Source organism: Nipponia nippon, unplaced genomic scaffold, assembly GCF_047370975.1.
Source record: "Nipponia nippon isolate SJK-2023a ecotype South Korea unplaced genomic scaffold, ASM4737097v1 scaffold_12, whole genome shotgun sequence".
Taxonomy (NCBI): domain Eukaryota; kingdom Metazoa; phylum Chordata; class Aves; order Pelecaniformes; family Threskiornithidae; genus Nipponia; species Nipponia nippon.
The window spans coordinates 6,454,161-6,471,503 of record NW_028262313.1 but is presented as its reverse complement, the minus strand read 5'-3'; the positions used below and the strand labels follow the sequence as shown (position 1 = coordinate 6,471,503).

Below are 17,343 nucleotides of genomic sequence, written 5' to 3'. Positions count from 1 at the left end.
CACCACCGCTTTCTCTTGGAGGCTGCAAGAGCTATACCTTCCTTCATATAAATTTTACATCTTACCCTAAAACCTGGACAAAACCCCCAACAATTGGAAGATTATTTTTTTTTTTTTAATGTGGGAAAAGCATTGTTTTGCCTAACACGTCCCCTTTTCTGGCATTCTCCATCCCTAAATAATGTTGAGGCAAACACCTCAGAAACAAAATTTCAGTCCGAAAGGCTGCAATGTGGCAAAGTTATAAGAAACTGAGTATGGGCAGTATATAATGCTCAGGACCGCTGTCTGTAGGCCACACCACTGTCTGGTTCTTAAGCAATAATGTAAAGTGAAATTCCAAGGTAAGGTCAGGATGCAAATATACCAAGTATGAAGAGCTGATTGATATAGTGCAGACATCAGAAGAGAAAGCTATGTTAAGAGGAAGAAATTGATGTCATTTATTGCTGACATGGCTTTCCCCTGTCTCTCTGTCTTTCTCCCTTTATATTTGTTCCATTTTGGACCCAGAAATGAATACAAATTAGTTTAATAAAATTTCCCAACTGAGATACAAAACATTTGGAAAAGATTTTAAAATATACCATGCAGCTGAAATGTCACAGTTAATTTTAATCTGCAGCATGCGGCTAATATCCTCTGGCTATTTCAATGGTGCAGAAGATTGTAATTATTCACCTGTTAAAGTAAACGCGGCTTTAACAAGTCTGACCACAGTTGAAAAGGAGGAGTGGAGAGGACAGGTAGACAGATGTTGTCTCAGTATGTCATCTGTGAATGATGCCTTTGTAGCTCTTTGGGAGGAATTATCTAGCTATAGAGAAAAAAGCCTATAATATAAAGTGGACTCTTTCCTGTAACAGCAACTTTTTCTAGATTTTTCTTTTGACAAAGTTTTCTCAGTGATGGTATTGCAACAGAGGCAGTGATTGTGAAGTTCCCAGCTGGTATAACACATCCTTTGTTATGGAGACGAAAAAATATGTGAGATGACATAAAAATATCATCAGTGGTGACCAAACCACTCTTTCGTAAGCGCTATCCAATATTGTCCTTACAGCAATGGCTGTTTTCTGCTTCCCCTCATCAGCATTTTGGCATTTTTTGCCTTTGATCAAACATTTATAGGGCCTCGTTCAACAAGCTGTTAATTCACGATTGTTCCCGTCCCTTGAGCTTCACTGGCATGAAAGGAGCTTTGCAATTGTGAGTGAGGCTTGTGGCCGTACTTCGGCCAGATGAAGGGATGGGGGAGCCCTTTGTTAGGTCTTTCCCTGGGTGTCAAGAGCTGGTCCTCCTCCAAGATATGCTGGTACACCCATGTCACAGTAGGAGTGCTCTCTGAAGTCCTTCTCTCAGTGACATGTGTCCATCTCCTGTTGATTTTTGTCCAGCAGAGAGAGGAGTTCAGGTCACTGAGAGGTGGGCTTGGCCTGCATCTCATCAGGTAATGGCTTCAAAGCATAAGCTGTGTGAGAGGCCCCAAGTGACTAGCACTGGGCCCAGGCCACATAGTGTTTGGGTTTTGGCTTTAGCTACGTGGCCACACCACATATAGGAACATTGTGTCACACTAGGAGCTTTTTTCTGCCATGAATTGAGTAAAATGTGGGAAACTGAGTTGTCCCCTCATGGTGGCTGGGGAATTTCTCGTCTCCTGAGACCTAAGCTGCAGTAAATGCACTTTTCCACCTGTTTTTGCCCACTGTTACATGTTTTGCTCTTTGGAAAGTAATGTTCTGTACAATCTCAATTTTAATTTTTGTATTTAATTTTCGTATTTAATTTTCGTTTTAAGAAAAACATCTTGATTTTCCTTCAGTCCCCACTGATCTCAGTAAAGGTTGGGTAGTTTAAATCATAAAAACCTTTCTCACGGGAGGCTGTGCCCGTTTAGCTGTAAAGAGAACTTGGCTCATCAAAATCATGTCACTCGCACATGGAAGGTAAAAAGCACTTTGAAGTGGTAATGAAGTAAGTTCCTCCTGCTTAACAGGAAGTTTTGATAAGATCATATTCGTTAGGAGAGTACTTATCAGAAGAGCTGTAATTCATCTTGTGGAAACAAAGATCCCAATGGAAAGTAGTTAGATGGGAAGATCTAGCTGTTCACCTTCTTGAGGAAATGCGTCCACTTTCCTTTGTGCATTTCCTTTGAAGAAGGGGGTGTGGTGGTCCTGGGCCATCTCCCATCTACATGGTGGCTGTGTTTACTGATGGCTTCAGAGCCAACAACAGATGATGATGTTGTGTTTTTCAGCTTAAGTGCATCGAACCCCGTCAGGTCTTTCAGTCTTTCCTCCTCTGGGAAAAAAAAATGTACATTTGCCAGGTGAGTGGAGAGCTCTCACTTGTCCCTTGCAAGGCTGGGGTACCAATGTCACACTCCTGCCATTCTTCATGTTGTGCTCAAAGCATCCATGTTCCCAAATTCTTCTTCCTTTTTCTGTATATCTCGTTATATATATATATTTTTAATCTGAGCTATCCTTTGTGCTTTCTCTGGGCTCGGTTGAAATATTTGACAGTGGAATTTTTTGAAAAATACAGGATAGGTGCCTATCTTATACCTCACCCTGCTTTGGCCTTGAATATTACTTTATCTGACCTCTATTTTTCAATTTGTCCAGCTTAGTAAACCCTTCTGGCAGAGTGCTGAAAGCCATCAGACATTTCAGAGTCAGGGCAGCACCCCAGCCCCTCATCCACTTCAAATCGTGCAATCTCTTGGGTAGAGAAAATGATGAAAGAAACAACAGATGGTAGCTTTCCAGACAACTGAGCCATTTGTGGAAAAAATCAGATTTTAAAGAGACTTGAAGCAGTCAGAATGCTTTGGGACAACCAAGAACAAGCATGGGTAATATGCACAGTGTATTATTAAAAACAGGAGGCAAGAGAGTGAGATTTAGATTTTTACATACTGATTCTGTTAGTTTTGAGGCTTGAAAAAAAATCACTGTGAAGATGGTCAAATACCCACTTCAAAGAGAGGGAACAAAATGCCAGGACCTCTCTGGTGTTTCCCAGTACACTATGGCCTGTAAAATCCTAGTTTCAGTAACCATATATTGGCTGGTGTGCTACATATGTAGTAGGTGCAGGAAAGCCCCTCGTGATTTCTAAGAAGAAAAGATTAATGTGAACATCAGCTACTTGTGAAAAGCTGACAATACATGCACAGCTCTCAGAGGTTTTAAGAAAGGATGTGATGGTACGAGATTGTTTAAGGACCCAAATGGGAGACATTGGATTCCCTGAACATGAACATATCTAGTGGCTGAGAGGGATGTGCTTTTAAGCAACCGGGCTTGAACTGTGCCCTCAAACACCAGTGACCGCGGTGCCATGGCATGGAGAGGAGAACAGTGTTGTCCTTCCACATCCTTCCCGCCTCCCGCCGCCACAGCAGGTTGCTTACATCTCTTCCCAAAGGCCCTTTCTGGGCCCGCCAAATCCCTGATGGACTGCAGCAGTTGAGCTTGCTGGGGGAAGAAGTGGGGTAGTGGCGGCTGTCTTCTTCCTTAGGTTTCCATAAAGTGAGCACGGCCAGCCACTTTTCATGTCTATCTGGTGCCAGGTGGAAAGTCGTGTCTCTGGGGAAAATGCTCCCTTGGTTAACATGATGGTGGCTGAAGTTGTGGTGGGATCGTGGGGCTGCGTCAGGCATATGCTCCTACAGGAGGAGGAGGAGGGCAGTGTCTCAGCTGCTGCACAGGGAGTTTGTCCCCGAGGCAGCCCCAATGCGGGGGAACGGCTTTGTGTCTTCCACCTCCATATTTAATCACAGTAGGAGTCGAGTGGTGGGGGGAGAGCACACAAATCACGACAGGCATTTTTGCTCCCACTTCGTGGGGTTGTAGCAGTGTGACAACTGTTAACAACTTCCTGCTTGGGTAAATTATACCAGACACCGCTTTGCAAAGGTTGCTGTAATGACTTTTTAACAAGAATTTATCCAGGAGCCATGACACAGAGCGTAGTAATTGCAATCATACGGTATCTGTGTCATTGATGGTTTCTGCTATTTTTGTAGTAACTACTATAATACCATGTATAATTGGAAAGATATATAGCATTTTTCTGCTTTCTTAAGAATAAGAATTGATGATGAAATAGGGAATGATCCCTAAAATCCTGTTATGTATTAACGTAAAGATATGCAGTATGAAATACAATCTTTCTTATCTGATACCATCTAAACTAATGTTGCACCCATGGAACTACTATCAATTGTCTCAGATTCTGAGTTACATTTTTGGATATCGGTATAATAATCTACCACGTAAATCATTCACTGTGTTGGGTTCGTAGAGAAAGAAGCCTGGCTCCGGACATGAGTATGTCTTGTGGTGTTAGTGTGTGACTCCTTATTCTCAAAAGACTCAAATTAAACTTAAAAAGAAAGAAGATTCCATGCTCTTATAAGGCTCCTTTATCAGTATTTGAGAATTATTAGTAATGTATGGGCAAGGCAAAGAGTAATTTACCTCGCTTTTGTGGGTCTAGCTTTCCAAATAAATTACACTCATGCTATTGCTTCTGGGAATAGCTGCATTTAAATCAATCTCAGTATAGTAATGCTATCTGCCAATAATACACCTTCTCTTTTTCCAGGGAAAGTATGTCTGGTGTGTGTCAGTAAAAGGTGGTCATTGAAAAAAAAAAAAATGCTGAGGCAGGAATGAAAGCAATGATGTTACTTAACCTAGAATAACTGAATATTGCTAAACTAGCTCTGAGTCAGACCAATCCCTCTCATCCAAAAAGAACCCAGTAGGTTGAACCCTGCTTCTGACCCGCATCTCAGTCTTTATGGGGGAATTTATTTTTAAGGAAAGTTTAGCAGATGAACTGGCTTCCGCATAACAGAGTGTACCTCTTGTGAAACCTGACCATAGAAATGAGGAATAAATACCTGTTGATTTTTTTTTTTTCACAGGCATCAGGGTTATGTTTATACCTACAGAGTGTCCAAGACAGAAACTGGGTCCTGGAGTGCTGAGGTAGGTACTTCTCCTTTCTCTTCTGAAAATTTCTACATCTTGTTTGATGTTTGTATTGATTTAATGAAATATATTCAAATTATTCATGTTTCTGCATAGTCTGATTTTCATCGAAGGTAATCGATCTTGAGTGCACCCATCACTAAGATGTCTTGGTGCCACTTCTGACAGTCTTGAACTCATAAATTAATTCCCTGTTACATTTCAGCTGTTGCATAATGCAATAGTGCATTCTTTTGCATCATTTTAAATGGCAAAAATATTGTGTTTTTATAATTTGACAAGCACAATCAGTTCCTTTCTATCCCAAGTGCCATTAATGTCAGAATATTTAAGGAAATTATTTTCAATCATCTACAGTGTTTTAACGTTAATTTCTGTCCAGATTAATTCATCATTAGTGCAAAACATATATAAGGTAGCCAAAACTTGATACAAAATATATTTTCACCCATCTGATGAGAAACTGGTAATTCAAGTGTAGAATAACACCATTTGCAATACAGACAACTGTTTGGGTTGATGGAATCGAGATGCTAACTTGTATTTCTTTTATGAAGGTCTTGTTCTTTGAGTGTAGTCTGTATATTAATTCATAATTAGCTTTCTGTTTGCACGTTAATGAACACTGATTACAAACATTAAATAATTTCTAGACAGGCATAATTCCTCGGCCATTATTATAATAGAAGTGGTTGCAGTGCTCTAGAAGACAAGACTGATCTCTGGGGTTACTCAGAAGCAGATTGGGGAGTAAAAGTGACTCACATTACTGCGGAGTAAATAATTATCCGTGTCGCCCTTGGGAATGGTACCCAGGAAGAATTCGCTCATTCGTTCTGTAAGGCATCCTGCAGATTTGCACCGCCCAAGCAGGAGGGTTTTCGGGGCTGGGTGGGGGACGCGGAGTGCCAGGGCGAGCACTGGTGTCTCAGGAAGGATGCCAGGACCCCCAGGGACCTCTACTTGTGGGAGAGAATTCCCCGAGTGCGGCTGCAGCCTGCTTTGGCCCCAGGTAACATCAGTGTCTGCAGCGAGTTTTTCCTGGTGTTACACAGGCCTGCTACAACTCCTCCCTCACGACCTCCACTGGCTTCCTATGGATGGGTCTTGGGCTTTCCCTCGCTGTGTTTTAGGCAAACCTTATCTGTGTTTCACAGCGTAGGTGTCCTGAAGGCCCAGGACTCTCAGTACCTCCTCTGCAGGGAAAGGTGCTAGCTACAGACCCATGATACCAACCCTTCCTTTAAGCAAACAGAAACCTTTAAGTAAATGTTGCTAAGACCACACTGGCCTCAGCTGTTAGAAACAGCAGCCTAAATCCAACTTATCCCCATGAAATGTGCCTTCAAGGCCAAAACAGGCTCCAGCTGCAGCTGGTGCTTTCCTGTCTCTGCTTCCTTCCCTGTGGCTGATTAGTCCCTGAGCAAGCTCAGGTTGCACCCATCTTTCAAGAACAAGGCAGGGAAATTAAAACAGTGATGGTAAAATCCCAGCCAGGGTGAAGCCTCCAGCTGGTGCCAGTGAGGCAGGATTTAGCTGACAACTGCTGGGTGAGAGCAGCGTCCCTCGGGTGGGACTATGCTGGTAGGACCTATGCTTGTCCTCTCGCGACTTTGGTGGGGAGCAGTTATTCTGAGAATGCACTGAGGGATTTAACAGAAACATTGGATTTTTGATTAAAAGCAGACACAGTTTCATTTCACAGTGTTTGAAAAGATGCTAACGTAGAAAGACAGAACAACTCCCACTTTTAATAAATAGGTAATAGTTTGCTGCTGCCCTTGTACAAGAGAGAGTCAGGAATACTCAACAAACACATAAGCCAGTACTGAATCCGCAGAGAAAGGCTTGCAAAGAGGCTGTGTCCATGCCTGAATTTAGTGGTGTAAGGACTCCCCCTCCCCAGTAAGTGCCAGGTAGCTCTCTAGATTGTCTTACTGGTATTTGCAGGCTGGAAGTATCTTATCGATAAACCCCAGGCTGGAGGTTAAATTACTGGCTGCAATAAATCAGAGTCAGAAATAGCAAAAGATCACTTGGGAATTTGCCTAATAAGCATGACAGGCTCTGGGTCTCTCTTGTAGTGATTAAGAAATAGTCCCTCTTCCAGCCTTATATCACCACACTGCTGGAAACCGCTCAGTGCAGGGAGGCTGTGATGCCCTGGGGGAAGAAGTGCAGTACGGCTCATGGACTCATTTTAAGTTGGCACATCAGGGGGTCCAAGGGAAGGGCTGGCTCCTTCCCTGGGGGGCGTGTGCATTTCTGAGGACAAGGCTTCTGTGCCAGCGCCCCGAGCCCAAGTTCGCACCCAGCATCCCCTTTCACCTCTCACCCTTTGGCTTTGCAGACAGCGCCCGGGGTCCACCGGAGGCTCTTTCGGAAAGTGCACAACCTCATTTCGGCCTTCCAGAAACCTGACCAAGGCATCATAACGCCCCTGCAGCACCCAGTCATCAACTACGCGAACGCCAAATACTCCCCAGGTACTCATGGGGCAGAGGGAGCCTCGGCTGTGGCTGAGCAAAGCCCTCCACAGCGGCGGGGATGGAGGTCTTAGACTTATTTACATCTTTGACCTGATGCAGGCCAGCAGGGTGACGTCGCCAAAAATATGCCCTAACTATGCTAGTGTGTGATTGAAATGCTGGCACTTAGGTGCTCATTAAGGATAGGGCCTGTCATTGTGCTGAGAAAATGGATTTTGAATATGTATTCCTGAGTGTCATACTGGCCATGGCTGCCTGCCCTCCCCAGCGCCCTCGCTCTTGTAGGTATGAACCTTCTCATCTGTCCATTTTCTTGCAGTGCTCATCCTTTCATATCTTTGTGGTCATTTTTCTTAGGGAGAAATGAAGGCCATGACTTCCACCTGCAGCCATCATGAAGACATTTCCCCAAGCGTGACATAACCGTATCTTCCAGCGTCTCCTCTAGTCCATGCTCTAGAACAGAACAATTTATATGATAGTTAATACAACTCCATGAGTTTTCTTGTAACATTTGCAGAAATGTGTATTTCATAGAATTTCTAGCTCAAAATTTAAAAGTTTTAGGTTTCGGAATGTTTTGAATTTTTTTCTTTTTTTTGTAAGAGAGAGGATAAAAAAAAAATCAACTAGTAATTAGTGTAATGTCTTCTTTTTCTCTTTGTACTCTCAAGTACAAAATATTTTTCACTTCAAGATTAGTTCCTAATTAATAATTATTTACTAATTTTACATTACTTTGGACCCTGCTTTGCTTTGTTCTGGTTGGCATTTATGCAGAACTGGGCAAGTTCCCCCTTTATAGCCTTAGGAAAATTGCTTTCCTTAAGACGTCCTTGCCTTGGGTGGGCTGGGTGACTGTCATTCACAGTTCCTAAAGCTGTTCCAGAAGGGGCACCCTGAGTTTCCCCACTGACTGACTTCCTATCACACCAGGCCCTCTGCCCTGTAACTCATCAGAACTGGCCACCACTGCCCGGCTGTACAAAATTTGTAATTTGTGCAAACAATCAAAAGCTTAAGCAATGCCCCAAGTAACAGGGAACAACCAGTGCAGTGGAGAACATCATTCTTTGCTTTTAGATATTTGCTGTACTTGAAACAAACCGTCCCTGCATACAATTTTAAAGAATAAATTATTTTCGCATGACAGTCTCTCTGCTTTTCTTTCTTTACCTATCCGTGTGTTTCCATGCTGCTGCTGGGCTCCTAGAGCAGAGGTTTGAATCTACAGGACCGGTCAGCCGTGCAGGGTTAGCACCTGGCTACCGGAGCTGCAGAGTACATGCCTTTTACAGGCAGGGTTTCAAAAGTGTGATGACACTGTCCTGCCTGAATTGGCAGACAGTAGGAAACCCTTTTGAACAGACTGGATGTCCTACAGCCCTCTTGTTTCAGGAGATGGTACTGTGTCTGCACTGCAGTCAAGCAGTGGTAGACATGGTCTGGGCTCCCTCTGTGGGTTTCTGCCGGGCAGACTTGCGTGAGCTCCTGTGAGCTTTGGGAGGGACCCCAGCCGGGGCCCAGCCTTGTTTGTGTGCGCTCGGTCTGCAAAGGGCTGCATCTGCTCTGGCTGGTTTGTGCCACTGTTAGTCACACTTCAGCCCACGCAAATGGTCCTGACTATCCAGAAAAGGTACTTCTCCCGCGCTCCCTTCCAAAGCACAAGACTAACAGTGACTGCTAATGGACTACAAAAATACATATCTTTATAAAAAATACAGCTCTAAACATTGTATAGCCGCCTTTGGGTTGCTCTGGTTAAATATGTCGTGCCTGTCCTTCCAATTTCTTCTGCACAGCTTGGAAGGAAGGAACTGTTTCCTAAGAGGTAAAGAGGCTTTTTCCAGAAACACCAGGCTCAGGAGCGCAAACCAAACCAAACTCCAGCAGACGCGGCCAAGCCGCGGCTCGGTGGCGGGGTGAGAGGCACCGCAGCCGCTTGGGGCTGGCGGTGGTTCCCGAGGCAGCAGCCGCCTCCCTCCGAGGGCCCCGGCGCATGCTCGTGTCTGCGTGGAGGATGGGGGGGCCTCCTTCACCAGGATGTTAAAAAAACCCTCCACCCATAATCTACTTAATTGTTGGTATCTTGGATCCTGCCTTGTCTGCACCTCACTAAAGGCAAGCTGGATGCCAACAGTGACAGAGCTAAATGGGCTGCAAGTGCAGGATTCAGCAAAGTTACGCTGCTCCAAGAGCATCTGATAAGGCTGGAAGGTTTACCTTCTCCCACCCCATAAGTGACTGTGTGTGTGAGTGTGTGTGAGAGAGTGTGTGAGTGAGTGCAAGCAATAAAACATTTTCTGTGAAGCACAACAAGTTCCTTGTAAACCAGCACTGGGAATAAATGCAATAAATAAACAGCCCCATCGTAACAGGGACTGGTGGGCAATACCCTTGCAAAGTTGTGACAATTTCAGTTCATTACTCGGTTTCTGTCGAAATGAAGGCCAAATTTCATTCGCGGTGAAATGTCCCGTCCCCCCCCGACTAGTCACGTCTTATTTTACAGCGTGTGTACGTGTGTTGCCCTGCGCCTCCTTGTTACATATGCTTGTTGGTTCAGACAAGGGTCTTATCTTAATGCAGTGCCATAGAGGGACAGATCCAGCATGATTTATTCTTTAATAAAATATTTCAAAGCTGGTTTTTTTATTTGTTACATAATTCAGCAAACGCCAGCCATGGAGGCGCTGAACTGCCCACCGCCAGCACGGAGCGCAGCATCTGCGGCACCTGCAGCTTTGCTCTCACTCGTGCCCACTCAACCTTCTCCTGCTCCTCTGTGCCTTAAAGCTTTCCCGGCTTGCTGCGCGTCTGCGGCGGCTGGTCCCTGGCCTTTCCTCTCCGGCTTTGTGCTCCTGCAAACCATCCTTCCCCGAAGCCAACGGACCTGCTGGGTGCTGGCAGAGTGCTTGTGTGTCCCCAGGCTTCCTGGGAGAGCCCTTTTGCTTTCTAAAAGTGCTGGGTTTAAACTCCTGGTTTACCCGGCCTCTCCTGGGAGCAGGCAAGGGTGTGCTTGGAAATGGTCCCTGGCAGATGATTGCACTGTAGTGGGGATGAATGCAGTGGGAAGCACTTTGCCCAAGGGCTGTTTCCTATAGAAATGTCCTATTGACTTCAAGCAAAGGCTGAGGCTGTCAGTGCTGCATGGACAAACCCTGTGGCACAAGAGCAGCAGCCGCTCGTGCACTCCGTGGTGCAGTGAGCTGAGGATAACTGGTTTGACTGTGGTTGACTCCAGAAGTGCATTGTTCTTCTAAAAAATACATAAAATAGGCCAGGAGCTGCCATTTTTATTTAAAGCTGAGAATGTTGTTTCAGTTTCTGATGTAAATTATTAAGACAGAGGCTTGTTTGTGTTGTTTCTTTTGGGTACCCAAGGGTCTGGAATTGCTGTAGGCTTAAACAAGGTGGAAACAGAGAGAGAAGCTCATGGTACCTGTGGGACAAGGAGTCGATGTTTGGTTATGGGAACAGTTGAATGGAAATTATATAGATTTTATGCATTGACTTAGGTGTGAAGAGCTACAGATCCTTTTAGAGAGCAGCAGCCGCATTTTGCAGGCACGACTTCCCAGGTAATATCTGTATCACCTGCTTCTTCCTTCCCACCGCCCTGGCGGGGCTGCAGCCACAGTGGGACGCAGCCCCTCGCTGCTGCGGTTGCTCTGCCTCGTCCCCCCTTCCTCGGCTGCCGCAACCCCAGCTCTGGCAGCGGATTCTGCAGCTCACCGCAGGGACTCTGTGTCCCCTGCCCCGGCCCTCCCTGCTCTGCCTTCTCCTCAGCAAAGGCAATGCCGCTCCTTTGCTGTGACTAATCCTGCCACAGCTCTGGTTTTGCCTCCACTGAGCCCTCCCCTACTCCCTGGCTACGGCTGTGACAGACCTCCTGCAGCACTAAATCAATACCATCTCTCAGGCTGGTTTTCTTCCCTTTTCTACTAGAGCACCCCTTTGGCCTCGCTGCCGCCTTATCCATCCAACACAGCTCTTCCAGCCTCAGCCTTCACGCTGGGTTATTGCCCAGCCCAGCGGCTCCGATCTGGTTTTCACCATGTAACCTTTCCTTTAGCCTTACACACTCCTTCTGCCCCTCCGGTTCACTGTCTCCTCCTCTCTGCTGCACGCACTGGCCTTGCTATTTTTCCTCCTGTGCACACTTTTGATACACACGGTTGTTCAGCATCACCTATTTGAGGCAGCTCTACAGAACGTGCAGGTACTTCAACTTCGCTCCTCATCCCCTACCACCACTGTCAACTTCACCCACTCAGTTCTTGGGAGTGTAAAGGCGTTTAGCAGAATTTTTTTTTTCTCTCTCACATTTGTTCTGATGAAATGTAATAACCTGTGCACAGCAACTAGCTGTGATCTCTGCTGCAGTGAAACCTGCAGAGTTATATGCATGAACTTTGGTGAATCAGAAATAAAATTAAATCTTGCTAGCAACCCCATGCCCCCCAACTTCTGAATCAGCCAATATTGTCTGAAGCCCTTATTTAGCTGTATGGAAGCACCTTTTACTGGCACGACCGGGATATCCCAAATACATGGTGTAAACAAAGACAATGTCACACGCCATCAGTTTGCACCTTTATTTTTTAAAAATGAAATAGTCAAAGTACTTTCTTTTTCAAATATCGACACATAATATATTAACTTTTAATATTTACAGCGTGTTGCTGGGATGTTCTTGTAGAAAATGCATGCTTCTGGTCTGAAACCCAGAGCAAAATGCATCAGACCATTTAACTGCAGCCATATAACATAAACCTGTACAGTATCCAGTCACTATTCAGCACAGGAGTTAGAGCAGGAATAAAAAAATTGGGATCTATTGTTTCCTAGCAACGAGGCTGAGGCCATTATAACACAATTTCTGTTAAGATCAGAACCTCTAACTGGTGTTAGACAGAAACTGAAGATCTTGGCATACATTGTAAACATTTTTACTGTTGATGAGAAAGCTAAAAAGGAACGTTACTTTGACATATATTGTATGCTATGCTTCTCTTTCTCGTTTATTGACACTTCTGCCTGAAGAGTATGAAGATTTTAATGTTTTATCATGGTTCATACAAGTAAAATACTGTCAAGGACACGATCTGATATACTAACATTTATTAAAAGGCTAAAGTCCACCACGAGATCTAAGGAAAAACTGGAAATTGTCAAACACATTTCCTTAGACAAATAATGGCAGGTGACAAATGCCCGGACAAATCCACAGCGAGTCCGACTCCACCGTTCCCAGTTTCTGCTGAGAAGCGATTCCTCTGACAGTCAGGGCGCTTTCGACCTGGTAATGTTTAGTATCAAGGATGGGTTTAAATAACAGTCAGCAGTTGACAGGGAAAACCCTTACGGCTGTCGGCGGCAGCCTGATCTGAGCGTCACCGCGTTGGGTCAGCTGTGCTACGGCGAATCCCTCCGAGCAAGCTAACGCCCTGCCAGGGACCTGTCCATCTCTCTTTGCTCAGGCTAAAATAGGAGCTCCTTTGCCTAAACCGCTTTCCCCTTCGGAACTGCACCTTGGCTTCCAGCGGCGCTGGGCGCCGTTGATCAGCCTGGAAGAGCCGCTGCTCCGTAGCCCCGGCCCCGGCCGCCGGCACAGCGGGGGCTCGGCAGGCAGGCGGGCACAGGGCCGGGACGCCAGAGCTTCGGGAGCGCTCGTGGCCGAAAAGAGAGGCCACGTCTACCTAGCTAGTGTGCAACCGAGAGGACGTTAAAGAGCTCAAACCAAACAGCTAGGATGTGTATACTGAGTTGCACATTGACCAGTTCATATATATTTATTTGGCTATGTTCTACATAGATATCTATATATATATATTTATACCTTTGAAATGTTCTAGATTTGCTAAATAAATATGAAAGCAAAGGAAACCTTACTTGTACACACTATTTGTTTGGCTGTCATAAAAAATATAGCACATATTTCTCATGGTAGGTGTTTGCTACAGGATAGTGTGCAATAGTGGTTTTTATTTTATTTATTATTTTATTTTATCTTATTTTATCTTATTTTATTTTTTTCCCACTTTCAGAACCTTGTTTGCAGTGCAGAATGCTAGCATCAAATTATCTGATCTAAATAACAGTATAAATTTCCATGCCATTATTTTTCTTTTTTGCTTTTTCTCATTTGGGTCTCTAGGCTATAGTGCAAAATTAAAAAAAAAAAAAAAGAAAAAACTACAAAAAACAACACTGAGAAATTGGTCTAACTACTAGGAAAAAAAAAAAAAATGGAGACTGAAATATTCCCTGCCTCCATCTGAGGTTGTTCATGAACAAGATGGTCCAAAGCTATTTGTTTGCTACAGTTCTCACGAATCACTGCTGGCTGGCCCATGTGTAGCTATGACTTCAGTCTCCAGTGCTCTTTCGGTAATAACTCGTTTCTTTAGCACTGTCATCTCAACACGACATTTCTATTTAGTTTCCTAAATTTCTGAAACTGTTACGATGAAGGCATTTTTCTGCTTTTGTAACTGGGCCATGTAATGTCATGTGATTCTTTATACATCCATATTCTCATAAGAAATATTGTTCAAAAATGTACCTTAGACTGCACCCAGGAACTGGGAAAATGCCAAACCTACTTTCAGTGACAAACTTGTGACACGTTTCACTCTTTGACCTTTTGGCATAGTATGAGAACAACAGTAATCAAGGCAGTATTAAAAACCACAGCTGTAGGTAATACAAAGTGCATTTCCTGCATATAATACAAATATAACTTTAAGAAACTAAAGGCACAAGCTAACTAAATATGTATTACATACTAGAAATGCACAGTTCAAGGTAATTCTAATAGCTTCAAATATTTGTTTATAATGGATATTTAAAGCAGTTTGAAAATGATACCTCATTAGTGAATTGCAAAAAAGTATAATTGCTGAAAATATAAGTAAAATAGACTCTAATATTGACATCTTGGATCAGTGATAAAATACATCATCACATTTATGAATGCACTCTCTATATACAATTCATAAATTATTCTTCCATTGATTAAAAGCATATTAGAGGCTCAAGGATTCGAAGGTCCATTTTTAGGCTGGTGTGGAGGTATTCAAATTCTCCATGACTATATGGAAAATTACGGAAATCAGAGCTGTCAAACCTTGATGTGTCAGCTCCCAATTCTGTACGTTAGTTAATGATGAGCCTGATCAAAATGTCTATGTGCAGATTTTGGTCCACAATTCCCCCTGGCTGGGGAGTAGAGGGTGGTTTTAGGGGCCAGGCTCTCGCTCAGCCTGGTCCTGCACCCCCAAAGCTGCGCTGGCTCCCGGGGGAGCGGAAGGAGTCTGGAAAGAGACGCTCATGGTGTGAGGCTGAGACCCGAGTCCGAGCCCCTGGCTGGGGTCAGGTCTCAGGTGCCAGTTCAGGCTCATCTCTAACTTTGGTACAGTCTGCTCCACTTGCCCAAAAACAAGGGGAAAGAAAGGAAGAAAGACAAAGAAAGCACTTTGTTGCCTTCCGTAAATATGAGCAGAAATTGTTTCAATATATTTCCTATGTCTGTTTTGAAAGAAATGTGCAATAACATCACTGTTACGGATACACAGGCTCTATAACAAGACTTCTAGCTCCCTCTGAAAGTCAGTAAAGGAAATCTGCTTACCCGTCCCCCCTCCCCGTGTGCCCTCCCCTCCCGATAATCAGGTCTTTTAAAAATGACAAGCTGAAAGAAGGATCACCTACTCTGCTATGAAATAACTGTGCCAGCAGCGCATGATACCTTGGGAAATAAAAATTTCTGCCCATGCAATATAATGCTTTTCTACGTGCTCTAGATATTGAGCTGAAAAGTGAAGAGTCATCCCCAAAATGTTCTACGTTTATCGACATATTTACTATCCACACTTAGGTTCATCAACTCCCAACCCACCAATCATCTTCTTCAGACTCGAAAAAATGAGTAATACAACAGGATTATTAATTTGAGATGAAAAGAACGCGATGCCTAAACCCAACAACACTGCAATTTCCAAATGATCTGTGAGAAGACGAGTCCTGGCCCAATGACTACGGACAGGACTGATCCTGCACGGCTGCTTGTTACTGCACCGTGTGGGCCCTCCCAGCTGGGTAACGAGGGTCGTCCCAAAAGCACTGAGTTAAAGCCCGGTCTGGAGCACGCTGATGTTGACTATAGTGCTCGCAAAGCCCTTCTTTGGCCACTCCGATGCCTAGCTGAAGCCCAGCAGTGCGGTGCCACCCTGCAGCCCTCTGCCAGGCAGATCGGCAGCTCTACGTGTGCTGCCGGACTCCAGAGTAACCCAGTGCCGAGGGAAACCTTGGGAGAGGAGCCCCCACCTGCAAAAGCTGACGTGACGTGGCGTTCATCGCTGCGTGGCTGAGAGATGGCTACGGCTGAGCAAAGCTAAAGGCCATACGGGACAGCCTTTCTGTACTGTATACAATAAAAGTCGGGTTTCCCAGGTTAGAAAATCCCTTAGATCATAGCTGTGAGGAATGATATGTGCGGGGTTGGTGAGCAACTACAAAGTTTCCGTACACAGTCTGGTTTCTGTATGCAATCCCTTGAACTTATGGGAGATCTCACCAGGATAAAAACTACCCAGTAAACACGGGTTGCAGAATCAGGCTCTGTAACCTTTTAAATAATTGGTGAATTATTAAATCAACAACAACAAAAAAGTCGTGTTTCTTTAGAAGAAGGCAGAGCACGCTGCGCTCTCCCCTACCCCGCAGGGATGTGCGGTGTCACCCCGGGCACCTCGCGCGCAGGTCGCGCCGCTCAGCTGTCAGGACTCTGCTTCTGAAATTTTTGAATACTGCCACACAAGAACTAAAAATTGTCACTGTCATCTCTCAAAGAGTTAAACGAACAATATTAAAATACCATCTTCTGTCACATTTAAAGGCAGTTGGATATGTTTTTTCCTCTATATTTATATATACAGAGTTCTGATCTAGAAAAACCAATACAATAAACCATTTTACGTTTAAAAACAGGCAGTCTTTGGTGACGCAAAGGCAGAGATTTTCTTTGTTACCTTCTGCCTATTTCACTCTGTCTCATAAAGTGAATATTATTGGCACTGTCAGAAAGTTCGAGATACTGCTCCACAGATAAAACAAAATATCCATCGTAGCCTTGTACCCGCCCAGTGCTTAAAAGCTGCTGTTTCTCTCCATCTGTCCATGCCCTAATACCTTCTTCCCCTTCCTGCAGCCGTCTCTGCTCCTTAGTCCAGGCCTGAGCCACGGCTCTCTGCCTGGCTATCTCTAAGACATGGTTCTTTTCTTCTTCCACCGTTGTTCCATACCGAACGTTAAAGCACAGCGCGCCGTGCTGGAGCTGGATGTCAGCAAAGCGTCTAGTCCTCCCGTTGATCACAGAAGTCATCTGCGACACTGTGACGTTGACGCCGTTCTCCAAGATGCGTCGTCCTCCGGTGTTGCCGATTAGGGCCAAATCTTCTTCCAAAGACCCCAGCTTGATGAAGTAGTGCGTGTCTCGGCCCTCTATGGTGAAATGCAGGTTCTCCAGATAGTGGGCGTTGTTGAGGATGGCAGCAATGCGCCGGCTGTCCTCGTTAGCCACGCCTATGATGTCAGCTGTCACTATACCATCCTTTATAGCGAATTTGATGCCTTTTCCAAATACTGAAGGAACAGCCGCAAATCTCGGTTGCTTCACTCCCTCATAGCACTTGCCATCACTATACCTGGGTGTCATAGGAAGCTGATCCAAAGATATAAAGTTTCGGAGTTGCTTTTGTAGCTCACACTGAATACCAAGGATAGTCTGGAAAAGAAAATACCGATAAAGTTTGCAGGAGAGGCATCTTGCAGTTCAT

The 17,343-nt window shown here is 44.6% G+C and overlaps 2 protein-coding genes across 7 annotated transcripts in view; one reads left to right on the top strand and one right to left on the bottom strand.

Moving 5' to 3' along the window:
• SH2D1A (SH2 domain containing 1A) overlaps positions 1–8,637 on the top strand; it is a 55,857-nt gene extending 47,220 nt beyond the window's left edge. Inside the window, exons 8-10 of the mRNA XM_009477200.2 lie at positions 4,946–5,009; positions 7,363–7,498; positions 7,859–8,637. Of these exons, the coding sequence (XP_009475475.1) occupies positions 4,946–5,009; positions 7,363–7,498; positions 7,859–7,899 (241 nt within the window). The 3' untranslated portion in view covers positions 7,900–8,637. The remainder of the gene's footprint in view (positions 1–4,945; positions 5,010–7,362; positions 7,499–7,858) is intronic.
• A 3,448-nt stretch (positions 8,638–12,085) lies between these two features.
• Positions 12,086–17,343, bottom strand: part of TENM1 (teneurin transmembrane protein 1) — a 634,570-nt gene continuing 629,312 nt past the window's right edge. For all 6 annotated transcript variants that reach the window (XM_087748549.1, XM_087748548.1, XM_087748550.1 and 3 more), the window contains one exon: positions 12,086–17,291. In XM_087748549.1, the coding sequence (XP_087604675.1) occupies positions 16,533–17,291 (759 nt within the window). In that variant the 3' untranslated portion in view covers positions 12,086–16,532. The remainder of the gene's footprint in view (positions 17,292–17,343) is intronic.